The following is a 24,886-nucleotide window of genomic DNA, read 5'->3' on the forward strand; positions in this document are numbered from 1 at the left end:
GCATCAACACTACCCATGCTATAATCGGTCACAAAAAAATATTTTACTGCCACCAAGACCAGTCTCTCTCTCTCTATCCCAAAGTTTCAGATATATTTTAAGTTCGATTTCATACTCTTCTCAACACACAAAAAAAATGTGACCCCTTTACAAGTTATCCACCCTTTCTGCCTGAATACACTCACAAAACAGCAACAACCTTCCTATTGCCTAGTTTACTCTCTCCCTCTCCAGTTCTTATATATATTAATATGCAAAGATAAAAAATGGACCAATGCTGTAATAATAAGACTGCTCAGTTTGCAACGAAGATGCTTAAAATAATTTATTTGCTTAGCCCTCAAAAATCAGACTGGCTTAAATTATGAAACAACCTCATCGTCTCTCAATTAAAACTTGTTCAACTTTTCAGAAAAGTGTCCATTCCTGAATAAATTACAATGATACTCTCCTTCTAGATCACTATACTCATTATATACAAGTCTTGTTATAGTTAACAAATCACTAGTCTTTTGTGGACTCCTTATACTCAATTCTACATATCTAAGGATCTGGAATTCCTTCCCAGTTCATATTATACAAATTTCATGCACTATTAATATTAAACTTCAAGTGAAAGATTATCTACAACATTTCGGCGTTGTTCCTGACCCTCTATCACAGGGTAATGTAATGTTTATAATCTCTCTCTTGGTCCATGCACAATTAAATCTTCTCAGTTACATATACCTCTATACCCATTCTTTGTTATTTTCTTTTTCTAACTATAACTGCATCCACTTAAGACTCCCAACCTACTTTCTTTCATAACTAATCCTTAACTCCTCCCTTAACACTCAATGCCTATCTCCTTCTCTATCCACTTCCTTTACTATCTTCTCTACTCTTCTGCAACCTTCCATTCTTCTCACACTAACACCACCCATCATTCACCTCAAGCTGCATTATTACTAATTATCCCTTCAAGGCTAACCTAACAAATCTTCGAATATCCCTTTCTATTCACTGCTTAATGCTTTTATCCACCGCCTCCCTCATTTTATATACTATCTCATAACCTCTTTATACTTCCGGACCTCTAATTATGTTAATCACATCACTGAATATTTTGATCATCACTGCTAATTTTTTATCCAATTTTTTATGCATTACTACTTTTTTAATTTATTCTGTTTAATGGAATTGCCAGAGCTCATCTCCATGGGTCAATACTCAAAAGATGTCTTGCAAAGCTCAGTAATATCTTTCCAGTAAACAAATATAAATGGAGTGCATCTATTTTCCAGGCCTGCTTGCAAGTCTTGGAGCAGAATTGTGGCAGCAGTTTGTTGAGAAAACAGCTAGAGGAAGTGCTCCACCACAGCTAATCAAATCCATGAAGAACCCCTGATTAAAGTCCTGGTCCTGCTCAGCTTGTGTGCCACAATGTTTTATTCTAATGGAATACAAGATGCCTGTGGATTAAAATTGTGCTGAATGGCTATCATGTCTACTCTGCACAGGCAGTATGATCTGGAATCCCCATACTTGTTTATGCACCATATTCATTGTCTGTAAACACTTAGAGGTTCTGGGGACCACAGATGAATGAGAGAATTGAATGCATGTACTACTTCCATCTCTTTGCTGCTTTTGTGTTTTAATGTTTCTTTTTTTGTTCCAGCACTTTTACCCCTAAAGACAACTCCTCATGCAGTTTCTTAGGCATTTGCTGTTACAGACTGTACTGCAGAAGAAAATGAGAAAGGAACGTCTTGATTCTGATAAAACTGGTCTCTCCACCTAAACAGTTTCTTTTTTACAAATACCTCAACTGGAATTTGAAAAGTCAAGGTATGTTGATGTCAGTACTATACAGATTTTAGGTACCATTAAATCTTTATGTGTAATCTGCCTAGGGGAATCAGGAGAATCACAGATGCACTGAATCCTGATATCTTGTGAAATTCCATTGCTGTAGTCCTGGATTCAGTGGGAAAATGCAGTAACAGATCAAGATATAGAGCTACTGTTTTACATGGAAGAAAAGCTATTTGAACTGAAGTATCAAGGAGTCAGGAATATAATACTGTTGGACGTAGTAAGATAAGACCTTATAAATGTTATCCTGGAAAACCAGTCGACCGAGAACATTTACCCAACTGAGAGGTTTCTGACACTATACAAAAGACTCTGTAAAGATAATCAAGATGTTTAAGGAAAATGTATGAATACTTTGTAATCTACAACAGGCCATCACTGGAGCTAGACACTTTGCAAATACCCTTGGAGAAGTAGATGATGCAATGGGTAATGCAGAGAACTGAAACAGTAATCGAGACACAAAAAAAATGTTAAAAAAAAACTAAATCTCTGGCTATATGACTGTAACGATAAGCATCCTTTAAATCTAGAGTTATCAAAAAAATTAAAAGGGGGGAATAAGACTTAAAAGATTATGAAGTGATACCATTTTGAACTTTGCAACTTTCACAAACTGGTTGAGAAATGAAAGATCTACGACTTATCTCCATGAGGATTTATTTGGTACAAGAAACACTGTTAAATAAAAAACGTTCCCAGTATGGGATAGAGGGACAGGTTCTACTAATCCTTGAAGCCAGCAGATACTGAATGACAGACGGAAATTAGGTTTGATCTGGTGGACCAGGTGGAATCCCCTAAAATGGAAGTAGGCACTCCCACTGCCATCTGTACCTCTGATGGAGTATCTGTTGCCAAAAAGAGAAAAAAAATAAGACATTGATGTTTAGTATCGCCCCTAAACTGCAAAACACCTTTCAATCACTTCTTATCCATGACCATCTTGACAACTTCATTGATCAAGTCATATCCTTGAAATACCTTGATCCCACTTTGAAATTTCACCTTCACTTAGAACAAATATGGAAGGAAATAAATGTATTCATCTTTTGATCTATAACATTTCCCCATTTCTCTCCAGACCAATCAGTAATGACACAGGCAAAGGCATCCTACTAGGCACAGCTTGAATATAGACTTCCACTGGTTGCAACAGCATCCAAAAATGCCTCCTCCACCATCCAAACAAACCTGTTTCTGGGATCCCAACTCTACAAGCTCATGAAACACTTCTGCCCTTCCCCTACCTCCATTCTATTCAGATGACACCCACCCCTGCCAGTTACAATCCAAATAGTCTCTGGTCCACTTCTTCAATGTCCCAGAACCAGATTCCATTGCACTAAACATGCCTTCTCCATACATGGGTCCAAACTCTGGGAATCCCTCCCAACTAATCACAAGTATCTCATTTTGTACCCATTACTCCATGTTCAGCTTAAATATCATCTCAAGTTCGAGACAATATGCAAATGCTTCCCCATTTGGACACATCACTCACCTGATCCCCCCCCCCCTTCACAATTTCCACACACTGTGGGATCTGTTTACATTGTATATAGTTAATTTGTGTGTGCCCTTATGTTAATTGTGCTATCTTTTCAACATGTGTTCTATCCTTTCACTATTACTCTCACCATCCCTTCCTATTGCCCCCTACAACTTGTACTTTATTTGTACTTTCATTGATTCATTGCTATCTCCACATATGCTGTTTGCATTTAGTAATACTTCTTGTTAACTAGCTCATCTATAGTCATGTATATTTGCTTTGCTGGGACTGAAATGGGCCCATTTGGATCAATGCTATTAATAAATATACAAAAAAGGAGAATCAGATTTTGGGATAGAATTAAAGGATTATCAGGGTGGGAAAGGAGTTAAGTTTGCAGATAGTTATTCAGACTTGTTGGACTGTCCTTGCTTCTGAGAAAATACCCCTTTCTTTTAAGAGCCTCTTGCCATTGATTTTCTGAATGACTGTTTGCCTGAAATTGTGGAGTCTGCTTATTTTGTGGTTTATAAAAAGATTCTGAGTAAGGAATGGAAGCTTTAACAAACATGGAGAAGGAGGGCTGAAAAAAATCTGAGTCACCACTTGAATTAGCTTTCCTCTCATCACATTTTTTTTTCAGGACCTCTGCAAGAGATGGTCCAAACAACCTTCCTATCAAGGGTAGAACTCAAAATTCAGCTTTAATACCTTCAAGCAAATTTTGAAACCATAATAAGCCTTTTCATTAAAAACCCAGGAGCTGTTGCTATGGAAAGATATCAGTCCAGTCAAAAGGACATGTCAAAGAATGATCGATAACTTCAGAAACAGAAGCAGTAAGACCATTTATAGAACATTTACCCTCCAAAGAAGGAAATGTGGCAGCAATTTCCTCACATTTTCAAAAGCAAAATCCAAACAAATGCCACACGCTTTGAGGGTCTACTAGCGAACAACAAGGAAAGCTTTAGAAAAAAACACTGTAGAACCCACCACGTTGGAAAAAACTCAGAGTGCATAGCATAAATCCACAAGGCAGTTTATTGAACGATAAAAACAGGATGAGCGCTTTCGCGTACTGCTAACGTACGCTTCTTCAGATCAATGTTAAAATAAAAGCTTTCCTTTTTTATACTAGTACAAATAGATCTATTATTCAATTAGACATCTAATTATTCAAACAATTCTCAGGTCTAACCATTATCTTAAAGGCACATCTCCACTCTCTGACTGCATGGTGTGTCTTTTATATAAGACTGCAGATAAAATATATTAAAAAAAAACATTTTCAAAAGCAAGCAAGAACTAATGTGTGAACCTGACTATTAAGAACCCAAAAAATAAGATTGTCAGACGAGTATACTCTTTTCCCAAATCTATATGTGCTTTCCCATCCTTGTCAGATGAGAGGAAATTGGCATTTATCAAATGTTTGGCTGCAGAAGGATTTGGTAAGGAAATCACACCAGGGTCAGATATGAAATTAGAAAATAAGCATTTATAAGACTGAGGAACTTTAAACAATACATCTTCCTTCTTATGGACTACTGAATGTAATAAATATATCCTTCAAGGTATAAATTATAATCCTTCAGGAAATTTCAGTTGTAATGCATCATAATATATTTTTCAAAGAAAAAAGAATTTTACTCCCGCTGAAAATAAAAAAAAATGATTTATCCTAGATATGGTTTCAAAAATGGAAAATTCTTCTAAAGGGAAAATCAAAATAATTATTTTCCTCAGAGTCAGAATCCATTGTTTGAGGAGAAATAGCTAAATTTGTTCTCCCCAAATCTAGTCCCTTTTCATCACACTGAGAATCTTCAGAAACTGAAAAATTCCTTATTTGTCTACTGGTAGATCCAGAACGATAAAAGTCAATAGCCTAAATCCAACAAACATTTCAAATATAAAGTAACGGTGACAGAAGATAAATGTTTAATTTTCTGCTTCTTTTTGGTGTAAAAATTTATAAATGTATATAGACTCATGCCAGGGACATTAACTGGGGAAAACGCATTCCAGTCCAGCTAGGCAGAAAAGCATACCCCCACTCCTTATTCCTGCACCTACAGATGGTTCTCACAGGCTTGCCAAGGAAACTACAACCACTGTGGAGGACATGTCCAACCCTCAAATCCATAGTGGCTGAAGGGACTGCAACAGAGGAAACCAGGGAAAAATAGAAATAGTCTGAGTAAAGTGAAATGGTTATTGCAAGGTGACCCATCTGTGATTGAAGCAGCAACCTGGTGTAGTAAAGAATGCCTGGAAACTTTCTTTTTTGTGCGACTGCAGGAAGGAAAGAAGAGCTGAGGAGCTGTTCCATAGTAAAGGTGAGAAAGAAGCCTGAAACCCAGCAGCAATGACATCACCAGTCTGTAAAAATATAAGTATGAAGAAAGCAGCACTTGCACCAAAACTATACCATGAAAAGCACACAACACACTTGCGCTAGCCGCAATAAACTATTGACAAAACCTACTACCAATACAAATTAGAGTAGGCTCTAGAAAAACAAAGTTTATACCAAACGTAATAAAAGAACCATACAACTGACAGAAATGTCATGTGACAACCCCCCTCCTTCTGAGAAAGTTAAATCCTAGCCAAAAAAAAAAAGTTCTTGTACTAAGCAAAAAAATAAATGCGAAACCTTTTGCTGAACTTATCTACTAAGAAATGGAGAAATGTTAGCACACCATCAATGCTTGAGTGCCCATATGAGGATTGCTCATTGCCCGCAGGAAAGGTCTGAAGGGCTTGACACCAACACCACTGATTTTCTCCTGCCTTGCTTGAGTTATCAATGATCCAAATGTAAGGAAGGTACCATTAAACTTTGGAATCTGACTGGACATTATATCTTAGACAGGGAAAACTCATATTGTTTAGGCTACTGCAGGAGTGATCTAATGATCTGCATGATCAGACCTGAGATTAGCAAAAAAGGAATTTGTGGGACTGGGGTACCTTAAATATTTTATCAGACTTTCTGGGAGCAGGTAGCTGGTGGCTGCAAAGAAAGAACAACATAAGGTTGGAAACACAGGATGTACAACTACAGTTTGAGGAAAATCCATCTTAACAAATCATGCAATCTTTACTGGGATTATGGTATTTGTTTTTTTTACTGAAACAAATCATTCTAGCAACGATATCAGAAAAAGCAACTCTTCAGAGGAGGACTCTGAGGAAAAACTTTCCTCAGAGTATGCCTCTCCATTCAGAGCACTTAAACACCAAATCTAAATCCTGTCCCTCAGATTGAGGATCACAACCAGAGAGGAAAAAATCTTGCTTCTTTTTAAATGAAATAAAATTCAACATGTTAAGACAAAGGCTTTACATAGACCTCCAGCAAAACTGAGACAATCCTTATCTGGTTTAGGATAAGATAAATGTCTAATCTCATATTTTCATTTTCTAGGAGTTACCCAGAAAGAGTAGCTAGAAGAATGGCCCCTTCTTCAGAATCATTTTGTCGTTGAGAAGGATCACCACCAAGTCCTTTCTCTGAGGCTAAGAGTAGTTCTCCCTTAGTCATCAAGGGCAGGTGAACAGCCACAGAGGATGTGCTTGCCCCTTTTCATTGGGAGCTTCCCAAGGAGCAGCACATAAAGGACTGAGAGAAAGTGATGAATGGTCTGAAAAAGACCATATAGCCACTGGAGAGTCCCCCCATCAGTGGCTGAGGCAAAGGGGAATACAAAGCCAAGACAAAAGCCTACAAGATAGCTTCTCTTTTTGGCACAAGGAGGAAACAATCAAATTACTGGGACCCAGGTCCATGTCTCTGCCACAGTGTCTGGCGCATGGCTAACAGTGCTTTGAAGACTCTGTCTCTTCTCCTGACAGGACAGTTAAGCAGTGAAATAAATATCTTTAGTCACAAACACCAAATATATTAACCCCAGTCCTTAACACTTTTTGACCAGAAAAGTAGCAGTTTTTCTTTAAAAAATGCTAAATTAGAAAGGACTTCCCACAGGGAACCAGAATCATCTCTCTAACAAAGAAGATGTCCAACAAGTGTCTAGTGTACATGAAGAGTGAGTCTTGCCTCTTGACAAAAAAATTAAGTTATTCAGTAAACTTTTTTAGTAACAACCAACAAATACACTAGCCCCAGTCCCAAAAAATTTTTCCTAGACAAGTAATTTTCCTCAAAAAAATAAAGCAATAATAAAGAGAATCCTCACAAGGGACTCAACCATCTGTCTACTGAAAAAGGTGACAGACAGGCAAGTAGCAGAGCATAGGAGATTCAATGAAATAACCAGACTGGAAGAATAAGTTCTGATGTAAAACTGCTTTAATGACAACCCCCAAAACTGCAAGTCTTGGACCCTAGCCAAACACTGAGATAAAAGTAAAATTTTTATCACAAAAATTAAATATTTGGAAGGCATTTCCCACAGCGAACCAAGACCAGAAAAATGTAAGATTTGAGGTAACATTTTTTACTGACAACCACTAAAAAACATCAATTCTAGCCACCGTCCAATATATTTGGCAAAAATGAACGTCTCTCCCCTAAAAAAATGAAATGTAAGGTATTGCAAAATGGGGTACTTATCCACTCAGCCTTGAAGCACTAAGCCAACTGATTATCCAAACCCTGAAGGGAAGAGCGCACACTGACAGAAAGTTCTGTAGATTTTGTGTCCTAGCTACTGATTTGACACTGCCCTTCCCTAGCTTCTCAGTGGCTAGGGCACATGAAATGTGTCCTAGAGCTCTGAAAGCTGGACAGCTAGTCTGATCCTTGATGTGTTGCATTCTATATAGCTTAGGCTACTGCAGCAGTGATCAAATCACAAACACCAGCTGTTAAGATTCCCAGCTTATCTAAACTAATGCAAAATGAGATAAGTGAGCCAGGAGGTCCTTATCATAAGCCAAAGTCCTAATTTCTAAATTTCTGATGTTAGAAGATACAGGTTTCCCATTACACAGTCTAAATGTTAAACAGAAGTTACATTTGTCATTATTTATTACTGCTTCTTTTTAATAAATTTGTTCAAATACAAACTTTTGGAAAATATATATATATATATATGTACACACACACACACATTATACACACTACACACATATATATATATATATATATATATATATATATATATATATATACACACACACATATATATTTATATTTATATATATATATATATATATATATATATATATATAGATATACATATATATACACACACACACATATATATATATATATATACACACACACACACGTGTGTATGACAGTTAGATAAATCAGACTGTCATACACACATATATATGTGTGTATGACAGTCTGATTTATCTAACATCTAGCCATGTTTTTCTGATATTAGTTCCATGTTAGCTTCAATTTAAAATATGCAAGAAAATCTGGCAGAAAGTATAACAAATTTTCTCTATTGCAAAATCTTCCTTGACTACTGCGGTGGTGGTGCTGCGGTAATGTTGTCGCCTCACAGTAAGACACTGTCCGGTTCGATTCTCAGCTAAAGCGTCTTCTGCGTGGAGACATGTGTGAATGGGCGTACCTTCGTTGAAGGTTGTGCGTCAGGGCTGGCAACTCTGCACATAAAAATCTACTGCCAATCATTATCGGACCAGAGTTCCACTGTGGCGACTCCTAGCCGGGTAAAGCCGAAAGACACAACAAAATCTTCCCTGACATTCATGACATGACCTACCCAACAGTGAATTGCGCATATTATACCACAGTCCTAACGTTCATCTCTTCATCTTACCACTTTGCTTGGTTTCTTCCAGGAGCTCTAGTCTGATTAACCATGCAAGCACACTCAGTTCCGTATGTATTTTTCAATTTGGCATAGTAAAAGGCTGTTTAATGGTGAGGAAACTGCACTTACTCAACTACATCTTGGGACATTTTATGCCACTAGCTCTCACTTAAGAGTCCAGATATGATTAAGAATTCACATTTGTAGGCAAATATGCTATCTTTGGTTGACCACCTCTTCAAACAGAACGACCTACACATTACCTGCATCCATCTCTGAAGTGATACAGCTGTTAATATCGGCCAGATTGCTTGGTCCTACCCCCCCCCCCAAAAAAAAAAAAAAAAGTCTCACACTATTACCTAAAAGCATCAGTCAATGGAGTTATCAGTCTTTCTATTACTATTTCCAAAAGGTAATGCATGCACTGTATTATAACAATTGTAGCTATACTAAAGACTGGATCATCTTACATGCTACACTAAATTGTGTGTATGTTGACTTAAAGAAAGCAAATCATATAACTTGAAAATATCTGCATAAAAACATTTTTCCTACCTTAACTGCACCGGTGTTGTTTTGTGACCCCCTCACAATAACAGTAGAACCATACAGACGGGACCGTTGTTTGAAAGATACAGAAATGTTATAGGTCTGGGAAATGTGCTGAATAGTAGGTGAATTAGGATCTGGGATTGGCTGAAGAATGCCAGCTATTGGAAGTTCAAACATCAGAACTAAAGGAAGCAGTTCCTACAATACAAATGAGAAATGTGTGTAACAAAACTGTAGAACCACATTTTCAAAACAAAGTACATAAAATAATTATACACATCTCTTAAATATGAACACCACAAGTCTATTAAGAGAAGCAATATTTAAAGTAGTTAACTGCATTACATTCTGATCAGTGGCAGACAGCATTTTTCACTGCTTTAAGTGACTTGCATTGGTAATTAATTGTAGGAATATAACAGAAAGGAGAAAAACACTAGCAAAATAAGAAGTTATGTACTCACCATAATGTTCCATGTAAGTTCTTCCATCCTGCCTTCATTCTTCACTGATGGGTTCGGAGCCGATCCCTCGGCTCAGACACGGCCATTAGCAAAGCTCAAGGTTTACCAGTAGCTTGAGACCAAGCCCCTTATCCCATGAAGCACTGCTGGAATTACCTCAGATCTTGTTTGCTGCATGTACCATATCCCTGTAAGAGAACTACTCTCCCGAGAGAGGAAGGAGTGAATAACCAAGTTGAGACTAGCCTCTAGGTCAACTATCAGCCAGGTGAGGGATGGAGGGAGGGACGTGAGAATGAAGGCGAGATGGAACTCACATGGAATGTTATGGTGAGTACATAATTTCTTAATATGAAGTTGTTCAATCTCGCCGTTTACTCTTCACTGATGGGTAGCATCCCTAGCACCCTCAATCTCGGGTGGCTCATTGGAGTACCTTCTTCAGGACCATAGACCCAAAATAAGCCCTGTTCCAGGAGGCCTCATCAACTTTGTAATGAGTGATAAAGGTATGAGGTTTAGACCAAGTGACTGCAGCACAAATGTTATCAAAGGGCAATTTGGCTTGGAATGCAGAAGATGCAGAATATGCTCTGGTTGAATGAGCTTTAATCTTGTGTAGTAAGGGCATATTAGCAGCTGAATAAACAAAGGTGACACAATCAGATAGCCACTTAGAAAGGGTTGCTTTAGCCACTGGTCTACCTTTTCTGGCTTCAGAGAAAGACACAAAGAGATGGTCTGATTTTCTAACATCTTTTGTTCTGTCCAAATATCTGAGATGTCTGTGAACGTCAAGTTTGTGCAGCATATACTCTAGTTTGTTGGAATGGTTGGGGAAGAAGACTGGCAACTCAATGATTTGGGTGATGCTAGATTCTAAAGCAACTTTGGGCAAATAAAGAGGGGTTTGTCCTAAGATACTCTATCAGCATGAAAAATCAAATAAGGAGGGCTGATAGATAAGGCTTGAAGTTCTGACGCTCTGCGGGCAGACGCAATAGCCACCAGAAATATGGTTTTCCAGGATAAAAATTTTAGATCACAAGATGATGCTGGTTCAAATGGGGGAATAATTATAAGAGACAGCATAAAGTTTAGATTCCAAGGAGAATAAGGAGTCTTCACTGGAGGCCTCATGTGAAAGGTTCCTTTGAGAAAGGCCTTGGACAACTTGTGGGCCACAATGTTCAAGCCCATCCACTCTGAGATGGAAGTTAGATATAGCAGCCAACTGGACCTGAACTGTAGCAGCTGCAGCACCTTTATTAAAAATCATAGTCAAGAATTCTAAAATAGATGTCAAAGGGGCTTGACAAGGATCAATGTTCTGCTTAGAAGCCCATATGGATAATCTCTTCCATTTACTAAGATATAATCTTCTGGTGGACGGCTTGTGGGAAGTCAAGAGGATCTGCCTTGTCTCATCAGAAAGATCATGAAGCCTGGCTATGAGGGGAACTGAAGCAGCCAAGCTGTGAGCTTCAGTAACTGCAATTCAGAATGGAGGTCCCCCGACAGATGTGTCAGAAGTTCCAGAACTGGGTCCAGAATCTATGGATCCCCCAATAGATGACGAAGAAGAAATGGGAACCAAATCTGCCGAGGCAAATGAGGGGCTGTAAGAATGATGGTCCTCCCCAGCGACATTGCTTTCTGTAGAAACTTGGGTATTAGCAGGATCGGTGGAAATGCATATAGGAGACCCGGGGACCAATCGTGTATGAGTGCATCTCTCAGGGTTCTCCCAGAGGGGGAATCAGTGCAAAGTAGCTTCTGCATTTCATGTTGATGTGACTGGCAAACAGATCGCAGCAAGGCTGGCCCCATTTGCGGAAAATCTGTCCGCAATCTCTTGCTTGAGGGACCACTCGTGAGGCAACAAGATTGCCCTGCTCAGTTTGTCTGCTATCATGTTGGATCTTCCCGGGATGTGCACTGCCAACAGAAAGAGCTGGGAGGAGACAGCCCACTGCCAAACTCTGAGGGCTTCTCGGCAAAGGGGGTAAGACTTGGTCCCACATTGCTTGTTTAAGTACCAGACTACTGACTTATTGTCTGTCTGAATTGCAATCATCCCTAGAGGAAGAGAGTCCTGGAAGTACTGCAACGCTAGAAATACTGATCTCATCTCCAGGACATTGATATGCAGATGTGTCTCTTGATCTGTCCATGTGTCTTGGGCAGTCTTTCCCTGAAAATGCCCCCCCACCCTATCAGGGAAGTGTCCATGGTCACAGTGGCTACTGGAGGGGGTAGCACAAATGGACGTCCTATGTTTACATGAAGAGACGTCAACCACCACTGGAGATCTCTCTTGCAGGAGTTCGTAATTAAAATCATGTGATTCATTGGAAGTTCCTGAAAAGACCATTGAGTGAACAGCAGTCATTGAAGAATCCACATATACATCCTTGCTAATGGTATGGCTAAGATCACTGCAGCCATCAAATCTAAGACTTTTAAAACTTCTGCTGCTGGTGCTCTGTCCTTCGATACCAAAGAGCTGACCTGCTGGTGAAGAAGACTCTCTAGACTGGTAGTCGTAGAGTGGTGATTGAAGTCTAACTCGGCCCCTATAAAGACAATATGCTGCAAAGGCAATAAGGCAGACTTTTCTAAGTTGATTGTAATGCCCAAGTGTTAGCAGAGAGTCAAAGTGTATTCTCTTGCCTGAATGAGTTGATGCCTGGTGGTGGAGGTAAGGAGCCAATCATAGAGATATGGAAACACCTGGAATCCTAGACACCTCAGGTGAGCCATGACCACTGCCATGCATTTGGTGAACACTCTGGGAGCTGTAGTGAGACTAAAGGGCAAGGTCCAAAACTGATGATGATTGGCTCCCAGCCAGAAACGCAGATGATCTCTAGATGGCCTGGCCATTTTCATGTGGTAATACTCATCCTTGAGATCTATTGAGCAAATCCAATGGTCTCTCCCTAAGAAAAGTATAGACTGTAGCGTGACCATCCGGAACTACTCTTTCTTGACAAATTGGTTGAGTCTGCTGAGGTCCAAAATAGGTCTCCAGTCCCTCGCTTTCTTTGGAACCAAAATGAATCTTGAGCAAGTTCCAGATCCTATCTGGTTCTGCTGGGACTGGCTGGATGACTCTTTCTAGCAACTTACAGACCTCTATAGTTGCTTGTTCCCTGTAAGTGGGTGGAAGATCCAGCATTCTCCTTGAGGGTGTGGGTGGAATGGAGAACGGTATGAAATACCCTCTGCAAATATTATTTTGTACCCAGCTGTCATTTCTTATATCTCACCAGGCGTCAGGTTACAAAAGATAAGCGACCGCCGATTGCCACCAGAACAGGACAGTCAGGCCTCCCTTCAGAAGCACTGATGGAGCTGACCCGAGAAGTGATCTGTCACCCTGGTGCTGCGGACCCCCTCTGCTGCGAGTGTGGCGTCTTCCATTACACCCCCTTCTTCTGCCCCAAGAGGGAGTTTCACCACTTGTGTCCTGAAAGGCTCCTTGGGCTTTTTGGAACCACATCTTCCTACCCCTCTAGCCTTTGGGGTAAGGCCGCATAGGGGTGGAAAAGTGGACTCTGGCGGCAGGCAGTCTTTTCCCTCCTGCTCACACCTGGTGAGAGTTTCCTTCACATTGGGCCCAAAAAGAGATGAGCCATCAAAAGGGGTGTTGACAAATGAAGACTTAAAGGGCTCTGCAAAGGAACACAAGCGCATCCAGGAATGTTGTCGTAAAGCAACTCCTGTACTCGCTTGACCTACTCATCCCATCGGCTGCATATATGAGCCGCATGGACGAGTTCACAATGGAATTTAGGGCAGCAAGCTGGATGGCAACTTTGTTGGAAGTTCCTGCAGCTACAGCACCCTGAAGAATATCTCCCAACTCTTTTAGGAGATCTCTTTGCAGTCTGGTGAAATGGGTCAACTAGTTCAGGGATTGGAGTGTAAAAGTCACTGAACTAAACATGTATTTCCCGTATTGATCCATGATCCTAGACTCTCTGTTAAGAGGATGGATCGACGAGGAAGTCTCAGACATTTCCTTCTTGGTGGCCACCACCACCACCACGGCATCAACAGGGACTCCCTTGGTCAAGAAGGATTTATCCACGGGGGCAGAAATAAACTTGTTAGGCCTCCGAGGGACAGGTTCCATGTGACTCCTACACCCTCCAAGAGACCAGCTGCTTGAGCGCCATCGAAGGGCAGAGACACGTCAGAGGTGGAAGGTTGAGACCCGAAAGCCTTCAGGAGAAATGACTCGTCCTCATTAGGGCTTTTGGACTGCCAATCACCCCTCTGCCTAAGGATCTCAAGAATCTCCTCAAAGGAGAAGTCTTCAGAGGGGGATTGTGGGGACCCTTCTGACTCATCCAAGTCAGTGTCCAATGTCAAGGATTCCTGTGGGGAGTCCAAGTGTCTCCTCTTGCACAATATCTTCCTGGGAACCTCCTCAGTGGGAGCCTCTGGGGAGGTCTCAGAAGAGCAAGGGGTGTCCTGTGGGGCTACCTAAGGCTCAGGGTCTCTATGCTTGGCCTGGATGATGGAGACAGAAGTGGACACAGGCACTTTGGAGGAATAAGAGACCAGACCTAATGTCGAGGATGTCTTTGGGGACAAGGCTCTCCTCATGACTTCAAAAGCATCATGGCTCCGATGGAGTCGACGGACCCGAAGGAACCGCCAGCACCTCCCACACCGAGGCCGTGGGCTCTGAGCCAGAGGTAGGAGCTGAGCTCATCCAAGCCGAGGCCCCGAGAGGAAGAGTCGGCACTGACAAGTCGGTGCGACTACCCTCCACAGACCAGACAGGAGAGTGTGTGCCCCTAGAGTCCCCAGTCGGCGCAGAGGACATCAGAGTAAATGGAACTGATGACACTGGAGCAGGTCTCAGCTCCAAAGGCTCCATGATCAGCAGGTCGGCCCCCTTCAGCTCCAAAGATCCGGTACGGCTTGGAGGAGGAGCAATCAAGTCCGGAGTGATGATATTCGGTTCCGATGCTTGGGTCGGAGCAGACAACAATTTAGCAAGACCTGGTTCCCGTAAGAGCTTCTGCACCAATCGGTCCATATCCAAATCTGAGAGGCTGACAGAGACCTAGAGGAGTGCACTGAGGGTGCAGATTGGAGGAGTGGAGATACAGGTCTCGTGGAGACCGGCTCCAGAACCGTGAGCTGGCTCTGAAATGAAGGGGGAGAGAGCTCTGAGAGCTGTGGAGCTGAAGTCCCGGGATCCTCAAGTTCCTTAGACTATCGATGGATGCTTTGGAATCTGCAAAGGATTTAGAGGACTTGCTGGCCCAATCCTGGTCACTCAAGGCTTCAGCAAAAGGATGCTTCAGCAAACCCCTATCCGCAAGCTTCCTTTTCATCTCCAAAAGAACCCTTGCAGAAAAATAATGGCAAATGCTGCAGGACTCCTGTAAGTGCACCGCACCTAAACAATACACGCACTGAACGTGCCCATCAGTGAGACACATCTTCTGCCCACAGTCTGGACATTTCTTAAATCCAGACCTGGGGTGTTTGACTTTTTGCTCAGACATATTAGGAGAGACTTGAGGCTTATTTTAAACACAACCCACACAAGCCTAAATACAGCCTAAAAATAATGCAACCAACTAAGACTTAAATAAACCCACCTAAGTTATAAAAAAAACTCTCTAAACTATGCCCGGAGGAAAAAACAGGGCTAAACTATGTAAATAACTATCTAAATATGCACACTATAAATGCAATTAACTACTACACAGAAAAGCAGACACTAAGTACTACTAGTACAACACAGTCTCTAAATAACTAGGCCCAACATGAAGCCACTACAACTATAGAAATATAGTAAAGCACCAAGGGAAAGCTGAAGCAAAAGGGGCTACAGTAGCTATATAAATGTCTATTTAAGTAAATATTAGAAGAAAGATAATAAACAACTTGTGGAAAACATTTTCTCAAAAGAAGGCTCGAGCAAACTGGAACCACTGAGATCTCTACCTGCCGATGTGTAAATAAATGAGATACAGTCCTTAATCCACCTTGCAGTAGTGCCCTTGGTCACAGGGCTACCAATCCTGTTCTCGGAAAAGGACACAAACAACTGATTTGATTTCCTCTCTTGTTTTGTCCTGTGCAAATAAAACCTCAGTTGTCTATGTACATCCAATTGGTGAAATTTGAATTCTGCCTTGTTTGAAAAGTGTGGGAAAAACACCGGTAACTCAATGGATTGGTGAAGACAGGAGGTAGAGGAAACTTAGGAAGAAAGGAAGGGTTGAGTCTCAAGGATACTCTATCCTTATAAAAAATCAAACAAGGAGGTTTAACAGAAAGGGCTTGAAGCTCTGATACCCTTCTGGCTGACGTAATGGCCACCAGAAAGGCTGTCTTCCAAGACAAATATTTTAACTCACAAGTGGCTGCAGGCTCAAAGGGAAAAGACTTTATGGCTCTAAGCACCAAGTTTAAATCCCATGGCAAAACTGGCTGTGAAACTGGGGGACGAAGTAACCAGGCTCCTTTTAGGAATGCTTTACACAGTTTATGGCCCATGAGGGAAGGCTCATATGAAACGTGAAAATTAGAAATTGCTGCCAGCTGAACCTTAATAGTGGAGGCAGCGGAACCTTGTCTGAAAAGAGTAGCCAAGAATTCTAAAACTGTGTCACAGGGGCTGTGAAGGGATCTAGGTTATGTGACTGGGCCCAGACAGCAAATCTTTTCCATTTACTGGAGTATATCTTCTTAGTGGAAGGCTTGTGGGAAGAAGATAGGATATGTACCACTTCCGGTGTAAAGGAAAACTGTCTGACTAAGGACGGAAGTGGAGAAGCCAGGCAGTGAGCTTGAGGGTTCGCAGGGATGGGTGGAACTGCCCTGACAGATGAGTCAATAGGTCTGGAACTGGGTCCAGAATCCAAGGACCATCCATAGTATATCTCCGGAGAAAGGTGAACCAAACTTGATGGGGCCAGTGTGGTGCGTTCAAGATCATTTTGCTTCTCAAGGAAGTTGCCTTCTGAATCACTCTTGGCAGCAGAGGAAACGGAGGGAAGGCATAGAGCAGACCGGGGGGCCAATTGTGGACTACAGCGTCCCTGGGTGACTCCCCCTGAGGGGATATCAGAGTGAAGTAATTGCTGCACTTGGCATTGAGGGGACTGGCAAATAAGTCGCAGCAAGGTAGACCCCACCTGGAGAAGATCGTTCAGGGACCACTCGTGAGGCATCAGAATAGCTCTGCTTAGCCTGTCTGCTATCACACTGGACTTCCCTGGAATGTGCGTTGCCACTAGAAAACGTTGGGAAGACACCACCCAATTCCACACTCTCATGGCCTCTCTGCAAAGGGGGTAGGATTTGGTTCCCCCCCCGTTTGTTGGGTACTACACGACTGACATGTTGTCGGAAAGAATTGAGATAGTGCCCTTGGGAAGAAAGCTGTGAAGTGCTTGCAATGCTAGTTGAACCGCCCTCATCTCCAGAACATTTATATGCAAGTGTACCTCGTGTTCCTGCCACGTGCCTTGGACCGTTCTGCCCATATAATGCCCCCCACCCTGTCTGGGAGGCCTCCGTGGTCACTGTGGCAGTAGGGGGCGGAGGATTCAGGGATCTACCTTTGTTCGGATTGGGTGAATGAAGCCACCAACACAGATCCTGTCGGCATTGTTCCGTTATAAGAATCGGATGAGACAAAGGGAGCTCTTGAAAGGACCACTGGACCGAAAGAAGCCACTGTAGTGTCTGCATATGTAGCCTGACCAGGGGTACTAGTAGGATGGTGGCCACCATGGAACCTAATAACTGAAGAACTAGTCTGGCTTGGACCTTTTTCAGAGGTAATAAGGCCAAAACTTGAGCATGTAGCACTTTTATTCTTTCTGTAGGAAGGAAAGCCCTCATCTCTACTGAATCTAGCTCTGCGCCGATAAATGCAACACATTGTGATGGCAGCAAGACAGATTTTTGCCAGTTGAAAGTAATCTCTAGGAGTTGACCCAAGTTGATGGTGGCCTCCGTGGCTCGAACAAGTAGATGCCTGGTGGGGGCGGTGAGAAGCCAGTCGTCTAGGTAAGGAAATACCTGGAATCCTAGACGTCTCAGGTGAGCAGTCACCACTGCCAGACATTTGGTAAACACCCTGGGGGCTGTGGTGAGACCAAAGGGCAGGGCTCGAAATTGGAAATGACTGGCTCCCAGCCAGAAGTGTAAGTAATTCCTGGAGGCCTTGTTTATCTTGATGTGATAATAGGTGTCCTTGAGATTGATGGAGCACATCCATACTCCTTTTTCCAACAAGGGAAAAATGGTTTGAAGAGTGACCATTCGGAACTTGGACTTCCGGATGAAGTGGTTTAAACGGCTGAGATCTAGGATGGGCCTCAAGTCCCCTGTTCTTTTGGGCACCAAAAATAACATTGAGTAAGTTCCTGATCTGATCTGGTCTGAGGGGACTGGTTGGATGACTCCTTTTTCCAACAACTTTGAGACCTCTAACGCGGCTTGGTCCCTTTGACTGGGTGGAATGTCTGGGACTCTCTTGGGTGGTGGAGGAGGTGAGATAAAGGGAATGGTGCAACCTCCAGCAATAATTCGAAGCACCCAACGATCCTGAGTGATGTTTTCCCAGGCTTGCAGATGCTTCGAGAAACCACCCCCGACTGGCTCCAGAGAGGCAGTCGGGCAGTCCCTCAGGGATATTGGTAGGAGGAACCACTAAAGGACTCGCGGTCTCCTGAGTTGCGGGGGCCTCCCCTGCCCCTAGGGCGATGTCTTCCAGAGTAATTCCCCCCTCCTCTCCCTCTGGAGGGGGGGTCACCATGATGTTCAGGATAAGACTTCTGAGACTTCCTGAACCACATCTTTCCTCCCCTCTGTGCCTTGGGATAAGGTCTAGAGGGAAGCGAAAAACGGGCCCCAATGGCAGACAAAGTCTTACCCTCTTGCTCACATCTGGTGAGAGTGTCTCTCACTTTGGGTCCAAAGAGGGAGGACCCATCAAAGGGAGCGTCCATGAAGGAAGACTTGAAGGCCTCCACGAAGTGACACAGGCACATCCAGGCTTGCCTCCTGAGGGCTACGCCTGAGCTAGCTGCCCTACCCGCCTCCTCGGCTGCATAGGATATGAGCCTCATGGACGAGTTAACAATAGAAGACAGGGTAGACAGCTGGGCGTTGACAGTCTGGTTCACCGCCTCAGGCAAGTTACCCGACAGAGTATCTCCCAACTCCATGAGGAGATCTTTTTGTAGCCTCGTAAAATGACACAGATAATTCAGCGACCGCAAAGTAAAGGTCGCGGAGGACAGGGTACGCTTTCCATAGCGATCCATACTCCTAGACTCCTTGTTAGGAGGATGAACAGAAGCAGAAGCCTCTGCAACTTCTTGCTGAGTGGCAGACACCACCACCATGGCATCTACAGGAACTCCTTTCATCAAAAATTCTTTCCCAGGAGGGGCAGACAAAAACTGGTTGGGGCGGCTGGAAACCGGTTCCACGGAGTCAGGGTGTTCCCACAACCTTCAACAAATAAGGTCCAACAGTTCATCGAAGAGGGGAGACACCCAGGAGGTGGAAGTTCGGGCTCCAAAGGCCTTGAGGAAGACGGACTCCTCCTCAGAGGGGGGTTTTGTAGGGCCAGTCGCCTCTCTGTCTCAAAATCTCCAGGATGTCAGAGAATGAGACATAGTCGGAGGTCGACTTTGGGGACCCCTCTGATCATCGAGGTCAGTGTCTGAGGTGACAGACTCATCTGGGGAGTCTATGTGCTTCCTCTTACACAGCTTCATTCTGGGAGGTTCTTCAGGCAAGGACTCTGAATGTCCCTCAGAAAGCAGGGGACCACGCATGGGGGTATCCTCAGGCCTTCGAGCCCCACTGCCTGCAGATAGGGGGGCATCACAGGCTCCAGTCGCAGTGTCCGGGAAAGGAGTGGTTGACTCGAGTGATGTCACCTAAGACCTGGCCAGTGTGCTCCTCATGGCCTCGAAGGCGGATCCACCTGAATCCAAGGAGTGACCAGTCTCCAATGCCACAATCAGAACAGGGGTTCCCCCGGCCGAAGCACCAAGAGGGAGACTCAGAGCCAAAGTCTGGAGCCCCGATGTATGCCCCTCGGGTCCGACCGACGAAACCAGAGTGCCAAAACCATCAGATGGGATTGAAAGGGTTGGAGCCGAAAAACTCAAAGGGGGTATCGGAGCTGACCCAAGGACCTCACTTGACTCAGAACACTCCAGCTTCGACGACACAGAGGTGGTCGGAGGAGGAATTATCGGAACAGACACAAGGACGGGCTCCGGAGCCGCCTGGGCTGGAGCAGAGAATAATATAGTTAACACTGGTGACTGGTGGAGCCTCTGCACCACCCTATCCAAATCCGAATCAGACAACCTGGAGGACTTGGAGGACACAGAAGGGGGTCAAGAAGTCTTCTCTAAAGGATCCAACACGAAGCTAGGAAAATGGCTCTGAATCGGTTCCAAGACAATTGGAGCCAAGGTCGGCTCCAACACAACAGAAACCTCCTTCGGCTCCGAAGGCAGTGGAACCGAGGAAGCAGTCACCGGTACCAACAGCATCTCGTGCGGCTCCGAGACCAATGGAGCAGAGGAAGGTGAAACTGTCTTCAATTTTTTTCTCCGATGGCTCCGACGGACTGGACGGAGCTGGAGATCTCTTCTTTGTTTTAGATTTCCCGCTAGGGGGAGAAGATGCCAAAGCTTCTTCAAAGGCAGATTTTACCAGGGCCTTGAGAATCAACTTATTTTTTCTCTCTAGCAAGACCCTGGAACTAAAAAGAATGACACTGACTGCAGGACTCTTGCAAGTGTATAGCGCCCAAACAGTATACACAGATGGCATGGCCATCAGTTAAAGACATCTTATATGAACATTTGGCGCACTTTTTGAATCTAGAAGGCCTATGTTCCTTCTGATCTTTGCCTGACATTTTTTTAAGCCACACAAAAGACACCAACATGAAGGGAGGAGAAGGGACTAACTAAAACGCCCCTAAAAGAAACCAAGGAGACGCACAGAAAAGGGCTAAGGCCCTCTAACTTAAATGGGCCTAGCCCGCCAAAACACAAGTATACCACAACTACAATTTAACAAAGGTCACAAAAAACAACCAGACACAAAACGTAGCTATCAAAATAGCTTTTGGTTGGAAAATATTCCACAGAAAACTAAATAAACAGTTCAATAAAGTACTTCGCCACAACCAAGCTCGAGACCACGTCTTCACTCAACGAGCGGCAAATGAGACCTGGGGGTTTGGGCGTGGTGCATCCTAGGATACAGGCTTAGCCCAGCCAATTAGAGACTTCATGCTAGATATAGCGGCCGAGTCGGATCCGATTCTCGGCTGCGAGCCCGTCAGAAATGAATGTAGGTGAGATAGGACCACATTACATTTATTGTTTCCAGGCTGTGGCAATGCTGAGTCCAAACACTTTTTAGATACCATTGAAGTTTCCTCATATGCAGTCTTGCATATGGAATTAGCAGTATGCAGGATGCCAAGAAGCCCAAAGCCTGCAGAATTTTTCTTGCAGATAATTGGGTTTTTGTTGCCAACATTTTGAAATAAGTAGTCAGTTGTCTGTGTTTGTCTGGTGTGAGATAAGCCATCTGGGCAGTTGTATTTAAGCTTGCACCCAGGAATATTATCTCTTGAGAGGGTACGAGTCTTGATTTCTTTTCGTTTACTGTGTACCCTAGACCTGTTAGTAATCTTTTTACAAACACCAGATGCTTTAGTAGAATGTCCTTGTTCTCTGCTTGAATAAGGCAGTCGTCCAAGTAAGGAAATATTTGTATTCCTCTGTCTGCAATATGCAATTACTGGTGCCAGGCATTTTGTGAAGACCCTGGGCGCAGTAGATAAGCCAAAGGGCAGTGCAGATTATTGGTAATGCAGTGAGCCAACTAAAAATCTGAGGTATCTTCTGCATGACTGTCTGATTGGGGCATGCAGGTATGCTTCTTTTAGGTATAAAGTCACAAGCCAAGCCTTCTTGCCCAGCATGGGCAGAAGCTGCTGCAGAGTTAACATTTTGAATTTTGTAATATCCAGGAATGTGTTTAGGATAGACAGGTCCAGTATTGGTCTTCAGGCTTTGTCCTTTCTGGGTACCAAGAATAGCCTGGAGTAAAATCCTTGTCCCTGCTCTTGCTGTGGTACTTGCTGAATGGCTCTCATGTCCATGAGAGATGAAACTTGTTTTTGTGCCTCTGCCCATTGATTGCATGGCAGGTCTGGCATACCGTTAGGCCTTGGCAGGGTGTGAAAGTGGAACCTGTAGCCTTAAGATACGATATTTAAGACCCATTTGTCCTGGGTAATCCTGTGCCAATTTTGTGAAAAAATTGCTAGTTTCCCCCCCCAAAGGAGTTGGCAGGGGGAAGTCATTGAGACTGTTTCCTGTGTGGCTGTGATTTTTCCTCTCCGCTTTTGGAGGTAGAAGCACCCCATTGTTTAGGCCTGTATGAGTCTTGGGGCTGTGATCTGCCTCTGGGGCGTCTGTATCTGCCGCTTTGTGGCCTGCCTGACACTGGAAAGGACCAATTTTTTGTAGGCCAGTTCCTGCAAAATCTGGGAGGCTGCACCTGTAAGAAATCCTTCACTGTTTGCATAGACTTAGCTTTGTCCTCCATTTTCTTCAACACCTCCTCTGCTTTAACACCAAACAAGGTATCATGCTGTAATGGAGCATCTAATAGCTTTGCTTTAACATGATCGGGTAGATTATGTTCTTTTAACCAAGCATGCCTCCTAATGGCAGAACCTGCAACTGCGGCCCTGCAGGAGGCCTCTAGAGAATCAAAACCACATTGCAAAGTATGCTTTCCCACTTGTTCAGCTGCATGCAATAAATCCTGCATTTCTTTGTTTTCTGCACATTCTGAATTTGTCAACATTTTCTGTTTAATCAGTGACATAAGATATTGCTGATATTTAAGCATATGAAACTGACAATTTAAAGCTCTTACAGCAAAGGTAGCAGAAGTATAAATCTTTTTCCCCCCATCTGTCCAGGGCCCTTGAATCCCTATCAGAGGGGATACTTTTTTTGCAGATGGAAGCCTTGACCCCCTTGGGACCCTGAGAAATAGTTTCTGGGTCAGCAGCAGGGTTTTTGTAAAGAAATTTATGTGAATCAGGAACCCTGTAGTATCTGTCTGGCTTAACAGGAGCTGGTGGTAGAGAGTTCGGGGACAGACCGGACTCTGAAAATACATCTACAATGTCTAAAACAGGAGGAATAGCAAGGGGCCTGTGCTGAGACAATAAAAGGAAGTCCCTGAGCCTTTTCTTGGATTCTGAAAAATCTTGGCTCTCCCAGTGGAAATGCTCCCTCATAGTATGCAGGGTCTCCCCGAAAGAATAATCCTCACGAGAGGCTGAAGGGATAGATTATTCAGCATCAGAATCCTCATAGAGAGAGAAAGGGAATATTCCTGTTCAGAAGAGGAATCAGAGGAAATGGAAGCCTGATCTGAAGATTCATATTCCATCTCTTGCCTAGGCCCTCTTATCAGGATGGGGATGGGAACCCCTGATCAAAGTAATTAGGTCTTTGGCCATTTAAGCATATGTTTTTTAGGCATGGAGGCCTCTCCAGGAGAATGCTTTACTTGTTTCTGTGTCTTTAGAGCTGCTTTAGTCTTTGCCTTTAAAGCTGAAGTTGGTTTTACATATAACTGTGTAGGCCTGAAAACACCCTCAGAAGCCGATGCCTGCTCAGCGGCTCCGGACCCATCTGAGGGAATAATTTCTGAGTGTCCAATACCTTGAGTTTCCAGTGGCCTGGCCGACTCCATGTGGGAGTCGGAAGCGACCTGTGGCTCTGAGGTAGCGGGCGTCAAGGGTTTCGAAAGTGCCTCACTGAGAACCGGTGACAGGCCTAATAGAAGCCTCGTCGTCGGTTTTGGACCTCGGATACCTATCCTTTTCTTTGAGCTTTTTATAAACTCCAGTAGTCAGCTGTTCCGACGGCATTATATAATTGAATCTTCTGCCAGAGTAATGAAATGCAAAATTTACCGACGCTTAAAAGTGCATTGGTTAAATCTAGCAAAAAACCGACAACTAGCAAAGTCGTGGTCAGGGCCTAGGAATACAGTAAGAATGAAAATCCTTATGAGGTATTTGCTTCCCACAAGAAATACAATTATTAACTTTTTCTGACATCGGTCTGGAGCAAGAAAAAAGTTTCCCCAACGGGGTACTTAGCTCTAATGAAGACTTCGGATCTGAAATTTGAATATCTCAGGAGTCAGCCGACTGGCACTTACGAACTGCTTTTGCTTCGGGCACCTCGTGGCAAGAAAGGCTGAAGAAAATGGCGTCGGCTGCATCTTTTATACCCCTGGCGCACTGATATCAGGGAGGAGGTGACAGCAACAGACACTGGACCTAGACTTTGGAACTTGGGCCGACTGCGGGTAGCCTGCCAGCAGGATAACCCAATTGTAATGACTGCAACAGTGAAACATGATGAAAAACACGATGAACATCCGATGTTCCATGCCAGAGGTCAACTCCTCGCTGGTCAGATCTGACCACAAGCTAATCACCCTAGACATCCATATCCCACCCCCCCATTAAGGAAACCATCGTGAAAAACTACTCCAAAGCCAACTTCATGACACCCATGCAAATGGAAAATAGAGGTACGACTGCTGAAACATACACAAATGCACTGTATAAGCACATACACAAGTGCATGGATTGTGGCATCCTCAACAGAACAAAG

At 43.4% G+C, this 24,886-nt stretch overlaps 1 protein-coding gene across 1 annotated transcript in view; it reads right to left on the reverse strand.

Moving 5' to 3' along the window:
* Nucleotides 1-24,886, reverse strand: part of BICC1 (BicC family RNA binding protein 1) — a 1,908,684-nt gene that overhangs the window by 909,137 nt on the left and 974,661 nt on the right. The window contains exon 7 of the mRNA XM_044056407.1: nt 9,679-9,873. Coding sequence (XP_043912342.1) covers nt 9,679-9,873 — 195 coding nt within the window. The remainder of the gene's footprint in view (nt 1-9,678; nt 9,874-24,886) is intronic.

Source organism: Protopterus annectens, chromosome 14.part0 (genome assembly GCF_019279795.1).
Source record: "Protopterus annectens isolate FY-2018-M chromosome 14.part0, PAN1.0, whole genome shotgun sequence".
NCBI classification, from domain to species: Eukaryota; Metazoa; Chordata; order Ceratodontiformes; family Protopteridae; genus Protopterus; species Protopterus annectens.